Genomic DNA, 26,348 nt, shown 5'->3' with positions numbered 1-26,348 from the left:
GCTCCTCCCATCAGATAAAATAAAAATTCACTGATAAATATGAAAATACAAAGCTTTTAGAAAAATAACTACATATAGCTGGCCAACAGACCTGTCTTTTTAGAACGCTGTTTCTGTACATGCACACGAACAATTAACACCTCTGACATTCACCAAGACATGGAGGAAGGGTGTAATTAGACCCAGTTTTATTGTTTCAAAATGAGTTACTCACTCACTCATACAGTGCAGGACCTTGTTCCTGCCTTTACTGGTTCCACCCTCTGTACACACACCAGGACCAACGCTGGATTACATCACTTTTGAGATGAATACTAAGAGGCAGGTACAGCTGACTTCACTGTACAGAAGCAGAAACCTGCAGCTCACCCTTGTCGAGGTGGTGTAGTCCCGTGCCCCAAACCATTCAGGTGTCCAGTTGTGAAGGGATTCCCAGCTAAACTGCCAGAATTCCTCACCAACTAATTTGTAAGAAATTGAACTAATTTCCATCTCATCCCATCAGGTCTTTGAGTTACTTCAGAAATAAAAACTACCACACTGCCAAGGGTCCAAGGGTGGGGGTGGGGGAATCTGGCAGAAAGCCTTGTTACAGCAGACCCAAATAAGTGTCTCTGGAATCAGGACAAAACTGAGTTAATAAGCCCTGAGAGACAAAGGGTGCAGCATAGCTTCTCCCCAGCGCATGGGCATGACAGTAAACTTTGAGCCACTTCCACTAGGTCCATCACCTCACACAATGCAGAGCCAAGTATCATCATCTGAAGTAGGAAGATCCGAAAAAGCAACAACTCTCCCCTTTCCTTTGCTGTATGGTTGCAAGAAACCCATGAGTTACCTTACAACAGAAACAATATTACAGGGGGAGCAGCTCCTAGCACACTTACTTAAGACTTGTTTTAAAGACATGCTACAACAATGCCTTACAGGATACAGGACAGACCACCCTCCATTTACAAGCTCAACTGAGAGTTTATCATTAGACTGTGTAATAAATCTGATCAATAAAGGTTTTCTCAAAGCAATGATACCATATAGCTCTGCCACTCTATATGTTATTTCTAAACTCTGTGTAGTATTTCCAGAAAATTCTCTGAAGATAAACACTATTTAATCCACTACACTTACATTTAATCAACTATAGAAGCAATATCAACCATACATCCACACGGTGCAAGAAAAATACGACACTGTAGACAATGTACAAAATAAGTTATTGACAATGAAATCAATCTAAGCTAGAACAATCTACTGCTACTTTAACTTCTACTTTAACTACTTTAACTAAATTTGTAATCACTGTGCTGCACTAATTAACAATATTCTCACAAACAAGTTGGCTAAGTTAGTCACATTTGTAATGTATGCAAGGCTTAAAAACAATTTTTACAAGCTATTGCATCACAGTTCCATGCAAAAAGCTGCTGTTACAGCTGCAAGGAAATTCCTAGAAGTTCCATGCTGGAACTAAGTTCCAGAGAGGCAATATGACAAAGTGTATGTAAACAAAAAGGTGGGAAAATTTTTGGGATAACTCCCTTTTCAAGTGGTCTGAAACCACTTAGCTAACAATTTTTTTTAAACTTTCCTTGAGTAGAACTTCACAATGAAATTCTCTTGTGAGAGGTGGAATAAAAAAAAAAATACAAAATTTCCAGAAGTACTTCTATGAAGTACATTTTCATGACACTTCAAGAGAGGATTATCAAAAAGTAGCTAATCTGTACTATAAAACATGGACTCCTGCCAAGACATCTACAAAGCCAAAAACCCTTCAAGAAATGCTTTGTGAAGCCCTGTTTAAAGACTTATAAGCCAAAAGATGATTTACTAAAAGTCCAATCCAAAAGCAAAACTCTTTCAGTGTCCCAGTTTTCCTGATAATCATTAGCTTAAATGGTCATCCGGGGGTTCAAAATAGTCTTCCAGAAAGCAGATCAGCCCTAGGTTTTCAGTTCTTAATCCTACCCGCTTCAGGTACTGCTGGACCTGCTCCTGAAGCAGCAAGGACAACTATCATTTATTTAAAAAAAAAAAATTATGCTATGTATGCTATGTATATCAAAGTTTACATTATTATACATAATACATCTGAAAGAAAAAACAATGAACTAAGCAACAGAAAATAATGTTGAAGAAGACATACACTGGAAATAATCATGCAACAAACCCTGTATTGATATAGTGAGATAAAACTGACAGTTGAATCAGTGGCCTGTATTTTCAATCACATCTTTAATAAAACAAGCAATGATAATCGACACAACTCAACAAAAACTGATATAATTGTTAAGTGTTAAAAAAAATTGCTCCAAATAACAGCTAGCTTTTAAAGTTCTTTCAAATACTAGTTTTAAAGGAGAATAACCAGTATATCACACAAAAATACACACCAGCTTCCCCTTTAAGCCACATACAATCTTTAACTAAACAGCTACATAGGAATGACAAACTTAAATTATGCAAAAAATCATCTGAAGAGTTACAATTAAGCCAAATAGGACTTCAATGTATCACTGGCATGAATGCTTTATTTAAGAACCTGTGCAAATTAACTCACCTCTGCCTCCTTTCTTCATCCTTTAAAACCTCATAGATGGCCACTAACTAAAACAAAAACAGAAAAAGAAAAAAACACACAAAAGAGTTTACTTTAGGACTGAGTTTATAAAGTTTGAATAGTTGTATCATATTTTACATTTGCCAACTAATGCCCTTTGCCGGTTTTCCCTTTTCTCTACAGCACTAAGAAGCAAACTCAGTATGCAAAAGAAACAGTGACATATTCATACACAAAGTGTCATCAGATACACAAACAAGTAAGTCCTACAAAAGACTTTTTTTTAACTTCCTCACATCTGCCAAACGGGAGTCTTGTCTCAGTTACACCTTAAAAATAACAGGTATCATTTGTTTCATCCTAAAGATCTTACTGAAATTAAGTAGCCCGTATTTAGTCACTAGAAGTATCTTTTTAAAGGTAGAGCTAATTACAACAGTCTTGTGGTTTCATTCTGTAAAGATTCAAAAGGCGAAAATTCAAAAATTAAAATGAATTATTTGCATTAAATTATGCCTACATACGACTTGCATTGAGAACTGATCAGAAATTTTCCCTACTGCTTTTGAAAAGACTATTTATAAAGTCTTACATAAAGTGCAAAACATATTTTCCTCCTAAGAGCATAAGTCTAAGTATTATGTTCAAATTATTTTTAATATACAGGTAAATACTAAACCTGAGCTATTCAACAAGTTAATTCCAAAAAAGTGTACTTGGTTTTAATCTAGCTACACCAGGAAAAACGTAATTCAATGTTCTACTTAGTCATTTCAAAGGTGTACCACTGTTCTCACTAAAATGGCATCGTCATAAAAAAATTCTGATTCTATTTTCCCTAAAACTTTTATTGCCACACATTGCACTTACTTGCCTAAACTGTGTTTCTGCGTTTTCATCTTTATTCTTGTCTGGGTGTAAAATTAGTGAAAGCTTTCGATATGCTTTCCGAATGTCTGCAGATGAAGCATCCTGAAAAAGGAAAACAAAGAAAACTGTCAGAAACTAATTCCCAGAACTTTGTCAAGATGTGAAGACAGCCAACCAAGTGCAGGGACTAAGGCAACGTAATTTGAGATGTCTAACAACCAAACCATGCAACCAGCATAGCCTAAAGGACTGAACAATCATTCAGTCCAATTCATCTTCCATCTTAACTTCCTTCATTACCATACATCCATTACAATGATATTTGCCAAAACTTCCAAACACTTTCTTGCTTAAAAACTAACCCGGGCACCTTCTGCACCATTTAAAAGTTCAAATAAAAACTGAAAATTATTGCATCTGCATATCTTCAAGACAGACATCATTTCAGCAAATTATCATGCTCAATTTCCCAAACTCAGGACCTGCTATGAACTCTTCCCTTATTAATATTTACATGTAATTCACCACTAATAGGACTTCCATTCAACTTCACCATGTCTAAAGAACTGTATTTTTCTAAAGTAGCTTCAAATTGCAGTCTTGAAGCTATACTGTAGCACTGACATCAATCTATACCTTAATCATTATAAGAATTGCACAAATTTTGGGAGAAAAAATAAAACTCAGAATGTAAAATGCATCAATGAAGTACCAACTTAGCTGCACAATGCACCGATTTCTGAATTAATGACTGCTATTTAGTACATGCTATAAAGATACCCAGAAATGGAAGATTTCTAAAGAGTTGTATTATATAGTATATAGGTGTTACACTCACCAGAATATCCACAAAGCATCACATTTAAACAGAACTACTTGCCTTGGACATGTTAGTAATAGAATGCAACATTTTAGAAATCAACTGTTTATCTGACAATTTTTATTTCTTGATTTTATATATATTGTTCCCCAGTATATTCTCTCTCTTGAAATTACAGTGTCAATAGGGATTAAAAAACACCAAAACCCAGATCTGAATTAGCTGTGAGAGGAACAGAGCTGAAATAAGATAATAATTAATGCAATACTGTAATTAGTCTGTCAGGCTTTTTATTACAAATCATTATTTTCATTTTAAAATTTTCCGTTTTATAACATGAGGCTATAATAATGCTGTATACAAGTTTGGGCCAGGAGTGAATATTAGAGAAAGACTGGAGGAGGGGAAGGGGAAAAGGATAAAGCAGGGAAAAATACAGAATTTGAGAAAATTCAGCTTTGAAATTGTATTTTAAGAAAGCTGGGTTTAACCCCTAATGCAAGACCAAAGTTTACATAGTCTCTTGTCTGTCAAAGGAAGGTGCTTTTATTACTCACAGCGAAGATTTCTCCTGAAAAGACTGCATATGCATTTTTTCATTTTTAAATTTTCCAACAGCTACTTCTAAGGCGTGTGCACACCAAAGCAGAATTCCTCTGGTTAAGTACCAGCTTGCTCCCAGCTTGATTACTGCCAGTGAGTTGTTTCACATTGCCATTGTTTTACAGGTTTATTTTTAACTCTTGATTAAAGGGAAGGAAGAGACAGTGACTAAATATCTATTCTAAGCACAAAGAAACATTAAATTCTTGAGATGTAGACTTAATAGAATTATATGAAATAAATGCAAAAAATGCAAAGTAAATAGATCTTTTAAAAATTAGGGATTGAGACCACGATAACCTCAAGAAATTAGTACCTCCAGACCGTGTATTTGGGATAAACCACAGCTTATTCCTTCTCTACCACACATTTAGATGAGCTCAGTATTATTTTTGGAACACTCCCAATGAACAGTTAAAAACCTGATAAAGCATATTAAAGAGTTGTCCCACAGTATTCTTCCAATTACTTCAAACAACAAACAAGCAAAAAAAGTTACAGTGTTTTCAGCTGTATCTGAACAATTTAAACTTTAGTTTTATTTGGGAGCAGCATGATTATTTGTCTAAAAGATCAGGACAGAAGGTAGTTTATCTGTTTCATGCTTAAGCAAAGCAAGAGATCCCAAGTCAACTCTGAAAGAATAAAGTTGCTTAAATATTTGTTGCTTCACCTTAAGAAGTTGAAACAAAAATTTATAAATTTACAAAAACAGATTGTTCATATTAGTTACCAGAAATAATTTAAAGATTGTTTTGTTTCCCCTCATCTACCAACCCAGTCAGCCACTTCATAAACAACGTGGGCTTGTCTTCAAAACAAAATATACTATTTCAACACTACTATAGCAAATAAAAATCAGGAAATAGTTTACTGGCCATGGTTTTAGCTAAACCATGAAAGTGAGCTTTATGAACATATCAGCTAACTGAAATTAAGCCCCTAAAAGGTTGAAAAGGGGACAATAATACCAATAAGTAATTAAATTTGGGATGTTGCTGTAAATTATTTAATTACAACTGGTCCATACAAACTTCTAAAGCGACAATAAGTGTGCCTGCTAACTGATTCTTCACAATACTGTCAAACACAACATAGGAAAATGTTGTATGTTACAAACATTTTGCTAATTAATGCTACCTACGGGTAACATTAGGCATCTTCAGGCAAGGTTCCACATTGTCTAGGATCTGCCCTGGACAAAAGTGGTTGGTTTTTGAGAAAAGCCTCTCACCACCGCAGAACTTCCTAGCAGTGTATGACCCTAAACAAGCTACAAAACGGTTATTTTCAAACTAATAAAGAAACGTCTACCATACTGAAGTCAGCTGTTCTAAAAGACTTTCATTTACAGCTAACTGACTGCTGGCCACCTTCAGCAACAGTTCCATAAAGGCTGAGCAACAAAACACTGACTTAAGACTCAGTGTTTTCTACAGACTAAGATATTATGTTACATATTAGGACAGAAGTCCAAAGATTAGAGAGAGAAAGCCATGACCACACTAAGGTTTTGTTTGTTTTAAAGAAAAAGCTCAGAAGACGTGTTGGATGGCTTCCTTTACAATTCAGAAATCTCGATCTCAGTTACATCTAAGGAGGGAAAAATAAAATCTGTATAGGCATATCAGTTAATAGCAGAAGGAGCTGGTAACGTTACAGCCCGCTAGTGCATTCAGTGATTTCTCCAACATTGTGCTTCAGGTTGGCAAGTTTTGCCACCAATTAAGGCAAATGAGCCTGTCACACTGTCTCCCTCATGTGGATACAAACATCAAAAGCATCACCCTATTTCTTGATAACTATCTTTTCAAAGCAATATTGTCCCATCATACTTCCAAGGTTGAACGTCTCTTTACACACCCGTTTCCAGTTAACGGACCTTATAAGTTGAGAACTAGTCTCACTGCACCAACAGCACACACTTCCGCATGCAGCATCTAAGTCCACTTTCATGAGTCACTGCTGTTCAGGAGGAAAAAAGGCAATACTCCATCACGTATATTTTGAAAAACAAAGCATGATATAAGCACTTATATTAAAAGATAATGCAAAATGAATGCTCTAAGCTAAAATAAAAACTGCTCAGCTGTCAGCTGCATAGCTGGAAAAAATAGACATAGTAGACAAGTCAATGGAGGAAAAGGTGTTTTGTGCTAGAATTAGTTCTCAGAAATACCAAACTGCAAGTCTATATTTAGGTAGGCCACAGTATGGCCTCTTCTGCATGCAAATATGCAAGTATTCATATGGGAATTTTTTAATTGCTAACGCTTTATTGAACAAGCAGAGTGCCCATGTGTCTGGTTACATGACCTCTAGGCAGAAGTTAAAAGTTCAATCTTTTACACTTTTTCACATAATCCCTTACACTACAAACAAGTATTTTAGCACACAAACAGAATTACCATTTGGAGGAATCAACAGTATGTCAAAAGCTAAACACATTTCTTAAGGTACTGTGTTGGAATTTTTAATTTTTGTCTAAAGGGTGATACACATCAGATTCCCAGGGTGGGGGAGAAGAGGAAACATTCTTCTCACTATTTACGTCATTTACTTTTGGCAGCTTGTTCATTTCAGACAATGAAAAACATATTACTAAATTTTTTTTTATTCAGCATCATTTTCGTATTCTCTAGTATTACCAAGAAGAGTTGTATCATTAGACCACAAATACATAAGGAGAAACAAAGAAAGGATTTTTTCACAACACATTAAAAAAATAATCTAAATAGGCATTTGCCTTCCATTTTTTTTTAATTAGATTCTTGCTGAAAATGCACAAAGATTCAAATCTGGTCTCCTCCTCCGTCTATACAAATTCAGACTCCCACCTACAGAGTTCACTTCCACCTTTACAATAAATAGAAAAACTGGTGTAGTACAGTACAAGTATATTACTCCATTGCCTTCTGTTCCTAATGTAACTATGATTACTAATGAAGCTAAAAAGAAAAGCCTCATTGTGGTCCCAAGACAATTCTTGGTGAACACATAACATATCAGATATTGCCATAGGCAAACAGTGATTAGGTCAAGGGGAAAAAAATAATCAATGTCTACATAGTTTTCACTTACCAACATATACAATTCAAAACCTAAATTGTTCCCTTGAGTGCAATGCAGTTATACAACAAGACTTAGTTACTTACAATTTAGCAACTGCTTCTAACGCAGGAAATGTGCTCAATTCATCTTGGGTTTTAAATATGCCTGCCGATGTCTTCAAATAGGTGGCACTATCTTTATTAGCAATGGGAAGGCACATGGTCCAGAGGACTAAATATGCGGATAGAAATCACGTTTCTGTTGACTTGCAGTTTGCCCAATCACTTGTTAATGGGTGAAAAGAGAATGACATCAGTATATCTATTTCATTGCAGTGCTGTTGAATAACTGTGTAGAATTTTCCACAGCGCACATTACTGAAGCTATACAGCAACCAAAAGTGACGATTGCATAGAGCACCAGCTGACTGTATTTCAAGTGTGAACTTTATACCTGTAAATAACCTCACTGCAGGCGGGCCTTCATGAGGCCTTTTTCAGCCTTCCCAAACTATAAATCAAACTTATATAACATTTGTGTTTGGGGTTTTTTCATTCAAGAGCGATTCAAATCTATACGGTTTCTTAAAAAAAAATATTCCATTCAGAATTTTTGTGTAGAAGAAGGGGTATAAGTCACTACTTTCCTTTTGGTAACCATCAGGTATACAAGTTGAAGCAGAATGGTACAGAAAAAGAAACAAAAAGTAAGCTTTGGAAATTCACAATCACGTATTTTTCTTTCGTGATTTGAAACTGCAGGATGCACAGGTGGTCTCACAAAACAAGCAGGGACAGATAACTGGACTGATACTACAGCTGTCTATTAAACATTGTGTCAGCATTGCTACTTTCTACCTGGTTGTTTTCATGTGAAGTCCACAGAAAACTAATATCCATAAATAACAGAGACAAAACAAATATTACTGTAGGCCAACAATTAAATATCCACAGTGCTCAATTGCTTAAGCAACATGAAGGAAGACAGTGTGACCCCTCCGCCAATTGTTTCATTCTCATATGGGGACAGAACAGCAACCACTGTTGCCCCACAACCCTTGTCTAGGTAATTCTTAGGACAGAAACCATATAGCTGTGACCCTTCTTCCAACCCGATTCTCACCCCTGCTTTGGTTCAGCATAAGCTGACACATACCTCTTCAACCTGTTTGAACACCATTCTGACTCTGGAAGCTTATCACCAAAACTGTATAAATTCAATGGCTTGCATTTGCTCTAGACTTTGCACCTTTCTTTAAAAAAAAAAGTAAAAAGGTAAATGAGATTCTCTTAGAAACAAACAAAAAAAATCCCACCATCAGTACCAATAGCCTTAAATGTCACAATACATATCTTCTGTGCACAATCACAAGCATCCCCGTTTCCTCAAACACCTTTTCAGAAAGTAATTTCCCTTTAAAAAATAATAATAAAAAAAATAAAATCACACCTGCATGCTGTTTCTACACACAAAAATTGCTCAGTAGCACCAGGAGGAAAAAAAACAGCTACATAAAGCAGACATACCCATATCTAACATGGTTGCTCCTCTAACAGCAGCAACAGCACAAGACTAAGAAATAAATGAATCTTCACCCATATCAAACTTGATTAAAACATCACTCCTGTATTTGCTTCACTACATGCATCCACTGCAACCTGGTCCTAATTTATGCTCCCATGACGAGATTAGTTCCAAGAAGTACACCTGAGTTTGCCAAGTTTGCACTTGGAAAAACATCTATGAGGGAAATAGAGTCTTGTAGCAAATTCCAGAGGTGGGAAGGACCTGCTGGCAATCCTTAAGAATATGACTCTAAGAAAGAAAAGCAAGTGTCTCCCAGAAGACCAAGCGTTATTTATGAACTTTTATAGTTAACAGATGCCAGATGAGCTTTGGCTTAAATTTCTTGCTGCATAACCTTTGTTCAATTCACCCTTTATTTTTATTGAACTTCTTTCTACGACACTCATCTTTTTCAAGGATGTAAAATGAGTTAAACTCAAATCTGCTGCTTCTCTACAGATGAATGCTCCAAGTATACCCAGGCAGGAGGAGAGATCTGCTCTGCTGCAGACCGAGCCATGTGTCTCACAACATTCCGTTGATTTAAACTGAATAACAGCACAGCAGGGAAATACGTAGGAACTAAAAATAATGCTAAAAAGGTGTTTTAATGCTTTTTTATGTTGCTAAGTTTTAAAGCAATTCATGAAATGAAAATGAATACAAACCAGCACAATGTATTCCTGTGAGCTTCTGATAACTGGCACAATCCCTTCACTGGCATGTTTGTTTCCAGGGGAGTTCGTCAAATGAAAGAAGACTCTGTTTTCAGCCTAGCGTGCCAAATGAATGAAAATTCTGCTGCCTCATGCTTGAGAAACCCAAAAAAGTGTGTTCTCCTCAGCACATGTGCACAATTACACAGGCTTAGGTTTTCTTAACTATTTGAACAACAGTATTTATATGTAATTTTTTTCATCTGTTGAAACTATTTTAGCCTCTTACCTTTTTTACTTAGATTTTCAGAAACTGATTATTTAGGAAAAAATCAGATTGCCCAAGAGAACACTGTCATGTATAACCATAAGTTACGATTTAGCATGAGCTTTGCCTCTGAGATGCAGAGAACACTCACCAACTCTCAACATTTTTAGAATTACTCTTCAAATTCAAAATGGACAAAAGCTATCAAACAACAACTGAGGACATTATTCAAGCCAATACTGACTAATTCAAAATCCTGCCTACTGTTATAGTTAATTTCCATTTAGTTTTTCATTCTGGTAGTTCAAAAGGAAGGAATGAGTAGGTATCCTTTATTTATTTCACATGTTCTTCCAGAAACACTATTACATATTTATTTTGATTACATTTTATATATTACATTTATTGTTTACATATTTATATAATGTGTGTTATATATTTTTTTATAATATAGTTGTATATATTTTTATATACTGTCTATTCCCTTATAGGCTAAAGAAAGTTGTTTCTAGGTAGTTCTCTTGAAAATCTGCCTATCGCATCAGAGATTTCCAGTCTACAGCTCTCAGATAAAAACATTACCTACAAAATTCCTGATCCTGAAACATATTCACAGAAACTAAATTGCTACAAAGACAGACCACTGCTTTTACAGTCCAGGTTGGTAGGGAAACTGCAGTGTATTTCTTGCTCAATGCCTTTGCCCCTAGATAGCACAGCCCCCTGATTTACAAGACAGGTGACACTATACCCAAGGACAGCTGAATGCAGTCCACACTCACCACTGTGGAGCATCAGTATAAGAAGGCAAAGACACTGAGGTGTTGAATCTGACAAGTTCCAACCCTTCCTACATCATAATGCACAAAACATGCTATTTGATTGCTTATATAGTTTTCTTGCTACATTTCAGCTTTAGTAGGTTTGCAACTTCTTTCCAGAGGGCAAGGAATTAAAGGAAATTAGACAATCAGCAAGGCTACATCCATACCAGGCCTTTACCTCCTCCTCCTGCTTATCCTCTTCTCATTACACCCTTCCACCAGAACTGACATTACTGACCCATACGCTCCTACACACCTAGCCTGTCCTTTCAAATAACTGCTTTCCAGATCTCAATTTAAGTAATTTTTTGTAGGGAGATTAAGACCTAAGTCTGTGGTCATTAGTAAAGAAAGCCAAAGACCAAAATAAATTAAAAAAAAAAAAAAAAACAAACAAAAAAAAAACCACCAAAAAACAAACAAACAAAAAAAAACACAAACCAAAACACCAATGCTTCGGCTACTAATTACTGAATTCCTGTGTCACCTGAACTGTTGCTGTCACTTTTGTGACAACATCTTTAATCGACTTGTAAGCTCTAAAATTTTTCATATGTTTGAAAGGTGTTTATTACCCTCCCTTCTGACATCCAAAAAATGAGGAAAGGACATACAAGAGACAGGATACAGGATGTATGGCTGAAAATAAAATATTATAAAGCCATACAAGAAGCCAATAGAGAACAATTATCTCCAACACAGAAGTTTTCAAAAATCTACCCATTACTTTACACATCAACACAACATTTACATGGTGAATAATCCCCACAGGCATCAACTTTCAGAAAAAACATTAACTATTTATTAGCAGCTTCCTCAGCCCTATCAGCTGTGGAGGACACCGATTTATATGCCCATACACCCACACACATCCATCATATATATATTTTCATACAGAGATGCTAATATAAAAACACATGTAAACAAGCATACCTCCCCAAGCAGTCCTTAATGCTTATACAATGCTCTAATTTATATTTGTAATTGTTGCTCAACTTCACAAAGTAGTTTAAGAACATAGTTAAATAAAAGCTGTTACATAAGCTTGGAATGAATAGACAGTGACCATTTTCATATCTTGACTTAAGTAATGTTTTTAATGCACAACATTTTTTTAAACAAATGAGAAAAACATGGTATCATGAAGCTTCTTTTGCAGGCGAAAAACAAACTGGAAAGAAAATAAATCATACCTTGAATAGTTAAAGGATCTGTCAAAAATGAAAAGGTTTATCAAACTGGATTTTATGAGGTCTGTCCCAGGTCCACTGATACTCAATATTTTAACTGGCAAGTTGAATTACAGAATCACTATTAAACTGGTAGTCAACACTAACATGGGAAAACCTACAAAGGTGCTGTCTAAGAGAATGAGAATTTTAAAAGATCTGGACAAATTGGAGAATTCCTGTAAAACAAAAAAATGACATTATTTCCTAAGTGAAAGACTAACGGTCTACATCTGGATAGAATTCATCAACTGCACAAACACAGGATAGAAAAAAGCAGTTAGGCAGAAATGATCAGTGAATCACAAGCTGAGCATGAGTCGGTGGCATGATGTCGCCTTTCTGTGCAGCACAGCCCACCGTGACACGAGCAGTACGGCAATAAGCAACCATGCCATTTCACGCAGCAATTGTAAGACCTCAGCAGATTTCTGCGTCCAGTTCAAACAATGCGATTAAAGAAAGCTATAAGCCTGTTTGGAAGATAAGCAAAAAAATCTGAATAATAAAGAGATCTAGGAGAAAAAACAGTGACTTGTTCAGAAAAACTGAAAGAAGAAGAGTGACTTAAGCCTAAAGAAAAGGCAGCTGACACAAGGAAATAACATCTTCAAATATGTAAAAGGTAGCTGTAAAGAAAAATAGAATAATTGCCTTGTCTGATCTATCAGGGCTAAGCAGTAACAGATAACAGATAACAGCACAGGAAGATTCAAGTTAGGTACTAGGAAAACTTCCTAGAAGCATCACTGGCATATCACTGGAACAGACTGCTGAAGTCTCCTTTACAAGCAGGTCTTGCATACATTTATCAGGCATGACTTAGATTTAACTGGTCCTGTCACAGCAGGGTATAGTAGGTCACTAACAGTCCTATATTTTAGAATTTAAATATCCTTTTGATGATCAATTTAATAATGACTCTGAAAATATTCCAACTGGATTTACTGCATCTGTTTATGTAGTTTAAAAGGTCCTGGCTGAAAGACAGTATTCTTGTCACACTGAAGATGACAGATGCTCATGCTGGAAGAGAGTCAATGAGATTTTCACAAAACCTAAAAGGGCTTCAAAAGGAGTGGCAAGTATCAGAAGGTGGCAGGAAACACGTCTTTGCTATGAATTTGAAGTCCCATGGGGCCCTGGCTCCATGACTTGACCGCTAGGCATTAGGCTTATTTTTCCTGTTACATAGCAGTTACTCTGAACTACTAAGAAAGTCATCCTGTAGTAGATGATCACTAATAAGTCATCCACATAATTTGAGTTTAGAATACTTTCTCTATCCATTATCAGCTTTAGCCTTGGAAGATAATACAGAACAGATATGATCAGCAAGGTTCCTTGAGAATGTCAGATGAAAATAAGGACTAAACTGAACAAGAAAAGCAAGCAGGAATTTCTACAAATATCATTAAAACTTTTTTAAAAATTAAACTATTCTTTTAAAAATGTTCTGTATTTGGTTTATTATAAATACATACTTAATTCCTGCAATAAAAGCACCTAAATGAGGATATGGTAGAGCCACTGTAGTAAACCTTAACCAGGCACAGCAGTTATAATGTCTTCATTTATGACAGAAAGCAGGACCACCTCTCTCAAAATCATATATATATTATATGTTTACAATATATTTATATATTTCATAAATACATTTAATATATTTTCTATTTGCTTCCACCCTTCTTTTCTTATTGTTTACCTAGTTTCTGTACCATACTATATTTCTGACTAATTTTGTAGAAGCAATGTTATTTTTTCTTAGTTTAAGGACATTTAAATATAGCCCTGTCCACTGAACTTGAGCTTTGAGATCTACGTGTACCTAGGTCTGCAGTCTTTCATTTGTTTGTTTGTCCTTCTGGAAGAAGACATGAAACATTACTGAGATCAAGAAGTTTTTCATCTCACTGCTACAAAATCCACATTGTTCAGTTTGGATAAATCCTTAATACCTTTCTCCAGAAAATAACCATCGTTAAATGAAAGGCATAAAAAAGAAGATCTCATGTGTGAGGTGGTTATGTTTTCCACAAACAAAATCGTATTAGGGGAACATTACTCTCCTCCTCCCTCAAGGAGAAATTGTTCCACCATTTATTTTTGGCATACAGAACAGAAAATGTCTACAAATCTTGAGATCTTAAAAAACCCACAAAATTGGGGGGGGGGGGGGGGGGGGGGGGGGATTTTTTTTAACTTCAAACCCAACTGATCAGAAGTGGCAAAATGCTGCATATTTTTAACCAAAGATGCTTCATTACAGACTATGTTAAGGTAACTTTGAGATTATATAGCATATTAATACCTCTGAAAGCCCTAAAATACATTTACAAACCTGTATTAATTTATTAAAAATGTATTTCTATGAGTGTTTTTTCAAATACATTGCTTCAAATAGCTAGGTTTATAAAGAACTACCAGCAGTATTTATCAAATTCCTTCATTCTTTATTTAGAATACTTTCTACTGAACTAGTTAGGATTTAGCCCTACCCGTCACGTAGGAGAGTCGCATAATGATCCCTTTATACTCATTAACTACCATTTTAATGAGCTATTACTACCTCGGGACTCAGAAGACCTCAGGGAGGTTGTAACATGCCACTACCTATATAGTAATTCACTGCTGAGTTAGTACATAGCCTCCTTGAAAGAATATAGGAATGCCCTCCATCACTCTCTGTAGTACAGATGCCAGCGTCAGCAAAATTTCTGTAAGACACATCCCAGCCTACAACTTAACAAACATCTCAGTTAAACTCCAATAAGCTTAACAGATTGCCTATTACTATGGCCCACAACTTTGCTAAAAGTTATCACACTCCTAAGAAAGTGAGCTGAAAGCATGAGTATTGCGTGACCACCTCAACTCACAGTTTGATGGCATAAAATATGGCAAATCTGATAAAGGGCCAGGGCAGAAGGCAGGGGACACTAACATCCCAAAAGACTGTTCGCAAAACCTGCCAGCGTCTGTATGAGCCATAGATTAGCCAGCCAATGTTCAAAGGTACCTGGATAAAGAAATCAAGTTTAGCATTAGGAACCATCAATTAAAATTCACACAGAAAATTAATTTATAAGCAACTGAAAGCTAAATAAATTTTAAAAATGGTGCCCATATTAAATAAGCCACGTATATGCAATGACTTGTGATGGAACTGCCTTGAAGAAAGCCCTTCCCATTCACTAGCAATTTTGTATGGAAAACTGGTATTATGGTCACTAAAAATGCTGATCTGACATTATTTGTAGTGAGAATGAACGAAATAATCCTTAAGGAAGATAACTACTTCTCAAGATTTATGGCAGCTGTGGGCAGATAACTGCTACACACAGTGGCACACTGTTCCCTGAATTGCCCTCTATGTTTTTCAAATCAAAACATTTGAACTGAACCACACAGGCCCAAGTGAGAGGCAGAAAGATCACTTCCCTGCTTTTCATAAAGCCATTCCTGCAAGCAGTTACTGCGCTTCTCTTCCAGTACTACCTTGGAGGCATCATTTGCATCAGGGAAGGAGGGAAGTAATTCATACTGATCCATAAACTGCCTCCCTCTTGGCCTGCAAGAGTCGGAAGAAGAGCAGAAGACAGACTCTACCCAAATTTGGAGACCCTCACAATGGGGCATTCCCCTACAGGAGCAGCCTAGGGAACAGCTGGTAGAGGCAGCACGTGCCAAGCTTCTGCTCTCACAGCAATATCCACAGCAAGGCTGCAGCTGAACCAGATGCTCTGGAAACCCAGACAAGTTTTCTAGAAGAGACAGAGAGCAGGTCTGCACAAGGAGGGAAAGCTGCGAAGATGACTGTAACGTAAACACTTCTCCCGATCTACTTTAAGCATTCTTCAGTTAGGTGAGTGCAACACCTAACAACCTCATCACTACAAAAGGCGGTGGGTGTCAAACACGTGTACGTGCCTGCTTCTCTCCTTATCCAGACATAAAAATAATTCAGCAAAACCAAGCCTGTTCTGCTGGGAAGCTAAATAGCCTGTCACCACCATCAGAGGGCTGAGAGAGGCGAAATAATAGCTCTTACCCAACATTCCCTCTGAAGTCACAAGTGAAACAGACTGGGAAATGCTCCCCACTCCTAAGAGAAAAATAAGTAAAGGGGCAAATACCAGTTTTTCAGCCACTGATATTAAAAGGCAGCAGTTGTGTGGAGCATATTTGCCTCCCATCATCCCCCATAGAGACCTATTCTCAAGTCACAACAGCAGAGTTGGAAGTGGACAGCTGAAGAGATCTCTTGCTTCCTCCATCCCCATTTTCATTTCCCCACCATCACAACCAGAAGTAACAGATAAGAGGAATTTTCTTCTGGATAGCTAGTATTTTAAGGATAGCTCCTCAGACTGGAAGCAGTACAGAGCAGGACAGAGAGCAATAGCGAACTGCAGAAACTACAAAGTTGGGTGAGCAGAGCTGGTAGCAAGGCAAACACTGAAAGAGGAGAACAGACCAAAATAAAGGGGGAAAGTATGCCTTTTTCTATGCCTGTGAAAAAGAAGAATCAGCAGTTGAGTGAGCAGCAATAAAAACTTGGCACAGGTTACATCCCATTAACTATGCTACCAGAAATCTGTTTCAGCCAACTGACCGCAGAAGATAGTGGCTATTACCAATTCATTTACTTGCCTCTCAACATGGGATTACAGGATTATCAGCATCAAAGATAACAGTGAAAGTCAGAAGATAAGACTGTGGTCCTACTGCCTCAAGTAGAAACACTGACAAATGTAGAATATTTCAAATGCAAAAGCTACAGGAAAAGTTTTGCCATCACAGGACTTAAATGAAGCAAAGAGAAGTCCTCTACACAGTATTCTAACGTGGGTTCTCCCCCAAGTTTTCAAGTTATAAAGTCAAGACTAAAAGAATGATCAACAGACAAGCGAGAATATATTTAGTAGGTAACTTTTGACACAGGTGGAGAGGAAAGGACTGAAAGTGCAAGTCCGCAAGCTACTACATGGAAAAAAGCATTCTGTTACTGACAATCCTACAAGTATCAATAATAGGCCAAAGCCACATTTCCCTTTGTCTCATAACCTCAGCCATGGAATCAAATCCAAGAAATGAAAAAGGATTCCATCAGATGCAATTTCTTCCTCTCATAACTTATCTTTTTTGGAAGGAAAAAAACCCAAACACAAAACAGTGCTGGCAGAAATACTGCAAAACTATTTCTGAAAAAAATCACTCACAGTAAGTACACCACCAGCCAAAATAAAATAAATATTTACTGCAGGGTGAAGAAACTGAGGAAGCAGGAAGAAAGGAAGAAGGGGACTAAAATTAGTCCGTTTCCTCATCTAGCTCCCCTCTTCCAATTAGTCCCATACAAACCCTGAGCCAACTTCAGGCAGATACCAGCAGTGGAAGCTGTATACCCTGTGGCAATGTCAACAAAGAGCCCACTGTTGGCAAACAGACCAAAAGGATAAAAATTTTGGTCAAGTTCTATTTTTGTTCTTTGAATCAAGAGAGAGGATGGTACCTTTTTCTTTTTTTTTTTTGAAGTAGCAAGAGAAGCTATTGTTAAAAAAATAATGAGATTGTTAAAAGATAAGATTTGAGTTTAATTAAATCTAAAATATAAACTTAGAGTTTAAAAATTAAGGGATAACAAATATGATAAAGATAATACATGCTACAGACAATAATGAGTATTCTGAACAGTTAAAGGAGATTTGGGAAGAACTTGGTGGTTCCCTGAAACGGAACTACAATCTGTCGTCGTTACTCCTGCCTGTCTGTCTGTATCCAACATACAGAAGATGGATGACTGCTTACCCAGTGAGCAGATATTCAGTATTTTTCTCCACACATTTGTTCATGTGTGGCCTCATCTGCTCTTACCTGCATGCTGTTCAAACACATTTGGAAGCCGTGGTTATTTGTTTTGAAGCCCATCACAATGGCATCAGAGTTCATCAATAATATTATTCAACATTGTAGCATCTTAAGACAGAAGCGTGCATTACTTTCCTTTTTTTATAGATTGCAAAATGAGGCACAGATTAAGGTAAAATCTTCAGTAATCTCAGGTGCTAATTTTATCTCAGATATTATTTTTCCCAAGTGCTCAGTATTAAACAGCATTCCATACATTCAGGGCACAGACTTTAATCGACTTCAGCTGCAGCTGCAAACCCTCAGCATTTCTGCATATAAGCCCCTAGTATCTCAAATTATGCAACCAGAATTGCAGAGCACTCAAATCAATTAGTCACCACTTGGGAAAAGTTTCGTTTAAACGACTTGCCTAGCATCACATAGGAATTCTGTGGCAGAGAGAGGAACAGAATCCAATCCTCAAGGGCACTTTTCGTCTGACTAGCTTACCCATGAAACCATTTTTTTTCCCCCTACAATCTTCTCCCCCACTCTCTACATACTCTCAACATCTACAGGTTAAACAGTTTTTACAGACAACAGTCTCTTTCAATACATAAGCCTGAAGCTGCACTGGGGCCAGATCTCTCCCTGAGCCTGAATAAGTAAAGACCCTGTAGAATATAATGTAGTGAATTAAATATCATCACAATGAACAAGCACAAAGAAACCAAATTAAGATTTGAGACATTCTGAAAACTGACATTCCCTAATTTTACAGTATGCAGTCCCAGAAATTTGTTACTAGTCTTTAAAAGCAATATTAAGGTACATGGCTGTTGTACAAAAAGAGAAACAAGTAGATTCAAAAAGGAAAAAAATATTTGCATAAGCAATGCAGACCTGCTTCATAATACTAACTCAGAAGCAGCGGGTTTTTCCCCTCCTTCAAATAAATCCCGGCTCTCTGAAGAATCATTTTGATTCTAACAGGCTCCACTAAACTGCAGAATGATCTGGCTAGCTATCAGCTTGCCTATTTCAAATTACAAATCTTAACACAAATATAACATAAAATAGATTATTCCTTAAAAGAATAAAAGTGTAATGTTTCTGAGAGATATGCAGTAGTAGACTCGTATCTGCACAGTACTAAAAACCAGCATATGCTGTATCATTTTAGAAGGGCAGGGAGAAATCAGTAAAGCAAGTGCATCCATTAGGAAGGGGAAGGAGACTGCACGTATTACAAGCAGATGAGCCCAGGTGTACAAGGACAGTTCTGAAACAGGCAGTGTCCAGGCAACTGATGATTCTCTTACAGAAAAAGTGTACTTTTTGTCTCAAAAGACCCAGAAGTATTTACCAAGCACTTTCTGCAAGGCATATGTATTCTTATCATTTAAGACAAAGAAGCACAAGACCCAGCACCTTGCAAAATCTCTGAAGTATAATGAAAGTAATGAGATTCTAAAAATAATGGCAGCCACATGAGAAACCAGCTAAGCATTTTAATTACCAATTCTGTTATGGTACAACAAAGTTCTTCCTTAATAATTCAGTAGAACTTCCCTACACATGAGGGTACTCCAGAAGCACAAATGGAGATGTCTGCTTTCAGACCACAAATGACTGCAACCATTTTTTATCCAAATTACTTGGAATCTTGTTGAAATATAATTTGTGAGGCACATTTTCAGAAGTTATAAATAATCCAGAACTGTTTTGCTTATGTGAATGGCTTTGTTAACATTTATCAATACAAGACATACTTGCAATAATTTTGTATCACCCCTATCTCATTTTATCACCACATTTAATGTAAAACATTTGACTAAGAATTAAAAAGCCATATATGTCCTGGAAGACAAACTCCATCAAGCTGAATAAACATGAATAATCCAAGTCTTTTCTTAAAAAAAAAAAAAAAGAACAAGAATCTAAGTATTTGTAGTCATATTTTTGAAACAATATTTCATGTATTTTATATTTGATGTGGTTTTCCTGCACTATGTAAGAATAAAAGAATAACTTAAAATACAGAACTATACTATTCCCACATGAGGCAATCAAAATTTGCATGCAATTAAAAAACACTGTTTTAAAGATTAAAATTCCATCTCCACGAGTTTCCAGGAATCCTAGGACTCATGCATGTATTTACATGGGAGTTAAATATGACTGCTGCCTAAACACTGGTAGAATTATGCTCCCAAATAAACTGACAGGCACACTAAGCTTTTATTCAATAATATTTATAGATCTACAGTCAGACTTAAATATCCATGAACTGAAAAATTACAGGCACCTTTACAAGCAAGACAACTTTACATATGGAGAACAGTTTATCTTACCTAAGAAAACCTTTCTGTTTATATTGATCTAGAGTTGCATGAAAGAGTCTTGTTTATAAAGGCTTCTTAGCATAGCAAGCGTTCCTTGAAAAACTGAAATGAGGGCAATTTCCACAATCATCTTAATTTAGATGGACTTTACATACAACACATAGGTTATAATCTATATGCATACAAAAGTCTTCACTACCACCTGCCTCTTTTCAACTAATAATGTTAGGTAAGACCAAGCAGGGATCTAGAGGAGAGAAGCAACTCTCAAAAATGAGGAAACTACAAAAGAAAATTGGGATATGGTCCACCAAGAAACAACTATAATTAGTTTCCATATTTCTGTATCAATATTTATACCAAAAAAATGAAAAGAAAAGTATTTTTAAAAGACAACAAGTCAAGGATATTTGTTCAGTTAATCATTATTATTAACAGGAGGTACAAATAAAACCAGACACAAGAAGTAAAAAAGCTTTAGTGATAAAACAACAAAAGAGGAAATATTTTTTTTGCTTTCCTTACTGAATGAGTCTCCAGAAATCTTTAATTGGGTCTGAAATTTAGGTGAATATCAAATAAGGGCACACAAACAAAAAACTTGCTGCTCACTGCATTAATGAGCTGCAACACAATGAAACTCAAATTCTGAAAGGCTCTCTTATGGCAAAATAAAACCAAAACATTAAGAGTTAATTCTATGAGGAATTTTAAGTTCTTCATATTTATTCTGCTCTCACTAAACATTACAACAAGAAAAGCTAATCATTATACAGTTTTATATGATCAGTGTTATCAGCTTTTCTCCTATGATTCTATAACTCTAATACAGTAAAATAAAATTATTTAGAAGATCTCTCCACAGAAGGGAAACTTCTGATTATTTTCACTAATTCAGTAGTTTTAATTAGTGAATCTCTTCCATCACTATTAAAAAGTAAGCTAAGGTAAAAACGAACTCCACAATAGTATCAAGTCTTCAGTTCTGGTAGGGCATTTTTACTTTTAAATGACAAAGTTAAGCATTGACTACAGATACAGCATTAATTCTTTGTTCAAAATACACATCAGTAGTGAATCCAGGAATATTCAAGGAAATTTACTTCATATATTGGTTGCTAATTTGTGCAATTTTATGTCTTTTCCAAGAATTCACTTGTTCCTTCAACCTGAACAGGAAGTAACTGTTTGAGATTTGCTCAGCAGTCAAGGATAAATAAAAATGCCATCAACTTTTTTTTAATGCCATCAAAGAACCTCAAAGTTTTAATGATAAAGTTAATATTAAGATATAACTAAGAGACAATTTCAGGGCAAAAATGACCCCAAGTGTTAGCACAGTAAAAGAAAAAAGCCAAAGGATTTTTGAAAGATCAATATGAATTTGCCGACTTGAACAGAGATGAAATTGAGTCCTTTACTATTATCTGCAACTGTTAACCAAATAACACATTGCTTCTGGGGAATTGCTACTACTGTACTGATTAATACAGAAACTATTTAGTACAAACTCGTTACCCTCCAGGAAGTGTGAGAGTTGCATTACACCCACAGCCTTTTTTTTTTCCCTTTTATAAAAAGTGATTTCTTGAACACAAGATTTAACAATTGTATGCAGTCATATAACATAAATCCCTGAATGAATAAATTGCCCACCAGCTAGATAACTTTGTCTCGGGTGGCGAAAAAAAAAAAAACCAACAAACAAAAACCACAAAAAACACAACAGATTTTTTTAAAGTTACATTGGCTAAAATTCTTTACAATCACCTAGAAGAATAAAATTTACTTTGCACAAATATATGTATTCTTCCCATATCTGATTTTTTTGCAATTATGCTGTTCAGCCTGGCAAGCAAACAGAGCAAGATTAACACTAACTTCCTAAAACAAATTGATTTCATGTTCCAAACGCTGAGATAACTTATTTTGTACCTTTCAAATTTCAAATTCCCCTAAATCAAATAGTAGCAGCTGGAAAAGCTTGCACTAGGTTCTCTTAAAATTGTATTGCACCACAGTAGTTAAGATTTTCCACTGACATTAAAATAAATGCAGCCAACCCATATCACGTAATGAAGTAAAATTTCATTGTTTTCTAACAAATCTTACTCAAAACAGCATTGACAAGAAACTAATTTCAATACCATTTTATGCCACACGATGAACAAATGCCACAGAAGAAGAAATGCTACAATATCACAAGGGCATTTCCAGCAAATGAGTCTCCACTGGCTGAAACGATCATTCTAAATACTGCACTATCTTCAACTCTGTCTTCGAACCTTTCTTTTTACCACTAGACAGAATATGTATTTGATACTTATTTGATAAGATAAACTGGAATTTTGCCCAATAAGTATGCTCTGGCTGCCATTATATTAAACCAGCAACAACAATCTGTCAATTAGGCTAACAGATGCCAGCTAATAGTAGAAATAATACGGTTAAGTGCTTTTTAAAAATAAGAATGCTGTTTAAAAATAAGAATGGCATCTGAAACCAAAGTAAATATTTTATAACTCTGGTAAATTTTCACTTATTTTCAACTGTGAGTTTATGCAGTATTGCCTATTATAGAGCTAGAATAATGCTGCTAATGATTAAGTTATTTAATAATTATGCAAACTTATAATTCGCTTTTTCAGTATTTTCTAAAATTAGTAACAGGCTGTACATGCACAAAACTTAACAAGCCAAGTTCTTGATTTAGTATTCAATCAAAAATAAAACTGAAGAATATTAGCTACGTGTATTTGTAACAAACAAGTTCAATCAAGTTGCTTGCTATCATCTGCATGGATGTTTTTGATACTCATTCAAAATCACTTACATGTCAAAAGACACTGCATGAAATTGAAACCTTTACTAATGCCAAGGTTTGACCCAGGATCCAAAATAAATCTGCATGTACAGACCCTTGTACCTACACAAAGCACCAATTACTTCAAATAAGGTTTTGTCTGTGCACTAGAGTCCACCCATGTGGAGCCAATTACTATAGCAGGGCCATTATATGGTTCATTTCCCCATACCAGCTTGGCAAGAGGTGTACATGGGTGTAGGAAGTGCAAAAGAACCTTCACTAATAAAATGCCTCAAACACAAGTCCAGGCATTGTCATATTTAATATTACAACAAACACTTCTTCACTGGGACTAGACCATGCAAAACAGTAAATACTGCAGGGCAGTTTCCAATTTGAACAGTATTTTTCAAGTTTCTCTTTTTGGTCCACCAGTAAAATCCAATTATCTTTTTTAAAAAAAGCTTGAACAATTATGCTGATCCTTAATCTATGTTGCACGTTTCTAACAATACTTGAGAATTCCTAAGAATGTTGAGAGGCTATAGGATTTGAACAGAAGAGGTGAGAAAAATGTCAGAATTGCATGCTCTTCAAGAAGTATAGTATGTTTATAGTAGCAGAAGCACTGATATTACTTATTGATTATGTCTGATATCATTCCATTCCTAAATGGGAAAGTTGTTGTTTGAAATAATTACTATAAATAGGAGCAAACCACTTGAGTATAAAAATCTCTCCCCCATTGGAAGTACTGAAGCTCCATCTAGAGGCTTTTCTTCCTCTACTGTCATTTGTGGTATATGTAATATCACCTAGAAATGTGAACAATATTAAATGTCAGAGGCTTCCTTTGTACCTCCTCTTTTGTTATTCATAATGGGTTCTTGCCCTGAACCTTTGCCTGGCAACACTAGCTCCTTCACTGCCATCAAGTGGTAAGAAACCAAAACTGAACTTAAAAATGTAGAATCTCAATAATCAGATTAAATGATCAGTATAGTATAGAGACAACTATAAATACTGAATACTTAAAATCTTTATGGTTCTTTTCATTGAAGTTCTGGTATATCTATTGCAGAGCACTACACAGCCTCACACAATAAATTCAGCAATCGTTTCAAATCTTTTTTTGTAAGGTTCATTTTTACTTCAAATTGCACAGAATAAAAATCTACATCCATATTATATTTAGAACAAAAAGGCGTCACAATAAAAGAATTTTTAAGCAATAATATATGTAACGCTTAACACTTCAAAAATATTGAATTGGCAATTAAGAGGAATTCCATAACATAATTAGAAGGAACAGCACAAACGTCTCCTCAGACTTAGTGCTGCCTATTGGCAGTATCTCAAAAGAAAGGGCAAAAAAGCAGCCCATCTCTTCGGCAGTGTCTAAAGTATGCAGCTATGTCAGTCAGTCCCTTTGTGTCTACAGCTGTAATCAACTGTGGACATTCGTTATGTCAGGAGAAGTCTTAATGCTCTACAATCAAAAGTGACCTATGGGGAAACAAGCGCACAACACACCAAAAAACTGGGAGGGTTTGTCTAGATCAAATAAATAGGAAAAAGAACTAATAAAGTAACAGCAGAATGGAGCCAGGCTGCAAGACCTTGATTACTTCAATTTCAACTCCTTCAGTGACTTACGGTACAACTACTCCCACAGTCACCTATCACTCCCCCTACAATGCTTCGAATTACAGAAATCCCACAAGGTCTTCACCATGACTAGGAATACCTCTAAAATAAACCTCCTAGCATACATACAGTGAAACTGCATTAGCTGCTTCTATCTGCTCTTCCATGCACACAGTCTTATTTCACTATACTTCCTTTCAGCAGTTATTCCAATTGGGTATTTTGTCCATGGCAGAAGATAAAGTACAAAGATTTCTTGGTGTTTTCCTGTTAGACATAATACTGACTAGCACATGCAATGGAGCTTAAGAATTCAACTTCTGTTACAGAAATTTAAAAATGGAAAAAGGAATAGTTATCAGATTAAAACAAACAGAAAAAATAATATTCTCTATACCAGAGATATTTTGTGCTTTATCAATACTTCATTGGTAAGGAAAGAACTATTGAATTATTTCTATCAAATCCTGTGTCTACCAGTCTGCAGATTAAATCTGCGCTGTGTAAGTACTGCGTGGCCGCTTACCTACTTCTAACTGAGCAAAGCCAGCTCGCTGCTGAAAAGCAGGCTCGCACAAACCAGTCTCCTAAAACTTTGCCATTGGAAAGCAACCTCCAGGCAGCCAAACTTTCCAGCTGGAAAAGGTCAGTCTGAAAAATCTGACTTCTGTGTTTGCTTGGCCTTGGAACCCAGCCTGCTCGTCCAAAGACACTTTGTTTCTAGACCAGCAATTTTCAAACACAGTTGTGGAAAATCCTCCTTCAAAATAATCATTGGTGTAACATCTATATATTGAAATTGAAACCACATCAAATATTTGTTCGAGAATGACTGGAGAAAGCCACAAATAATAAAACTATATGTTATGAAACAGAAAGGGTCTAGAAATCAGTGAACAAACAAGGGGGGGGGGGGGAACACACCACCAAACAAAAAACCACCACCAGCAACTAAAGTACGTGAGGATTAAAAAAAAGGCAAGGGTAAAAAAAGGGAATATACAGAGGGACTGTAACATGCAACCTGAAGCCACATGCAGCTTTAAGCTCAAGGCAACACTAACTGCCTGTTGCTTGGCAATTCAATCTCGAGGTCCAAATGAAAAGCCAAAACCAATTTTAGACAGTCATTTTAGTTACAGAAAGCATACGGATTAGACAAAGAGGCTGTTCCTGAAGTAATTGAAATGTAAGTTAACCAGGGTGCATACAACCACTTTAGCTCCTGAGCTGAAAGGAAGGACTGAATT

At 36.0% G+C, this 26,348-nt stretch overlaps 1 protein-coding gene across 2 annotated transcripts in view; it reads right to left on the bottom strand.

Annotated features, from left to right (window-relative positions):
• DNAJC1 (DnaJ heat shock protein family (Hsp40) member C1) overlaps positions 1–26,348 on the bottom strand; it is a 113,539-nt gene that overhangs the window by 69,163 nt on the left and 18,028 nt on the right. Inside the window, exons 2-3 of one of the 2 annotated variants that reach the window (XM_075492673.1) lie at positions 3,431–3,532; positions 2,561–2,607 (exon numbers count right to left, since the gene is read on the bottom strand). In XM_075492673.1, the coding sequence (XP_075348788.1) occupies positions 2,561–2,607; positions 3,431–3,532 (149 nt within the window). Of the gene's footprint in view, positions 1–2,560; positions 2,608–3,430; positions 3,533–26,348 lie in introns of those variants that run through there. The other variant, XM_075492674.1, reaches the window with a different exon arrangement.

The sequence above is a fragment of the Mycteria americana genome, chromosome 2 (genome assembly GCF_035582795.1).
Source record: "Mycteria americana isolate JAX WOST 10 ecotype Jacksonville Zoo and Gardens chromosome 2, USCA_MyAme_1.0, whole genome shotgun sequence".
NCBI lineage: Eukaryota > Metazoa > Chordata > Aves > Ciconiiformes > Ciconiidae > Mycteria > Mycteria americana.
This window is presented reverse-complemented; position numbering and strand designations above follow the sequence as displayed.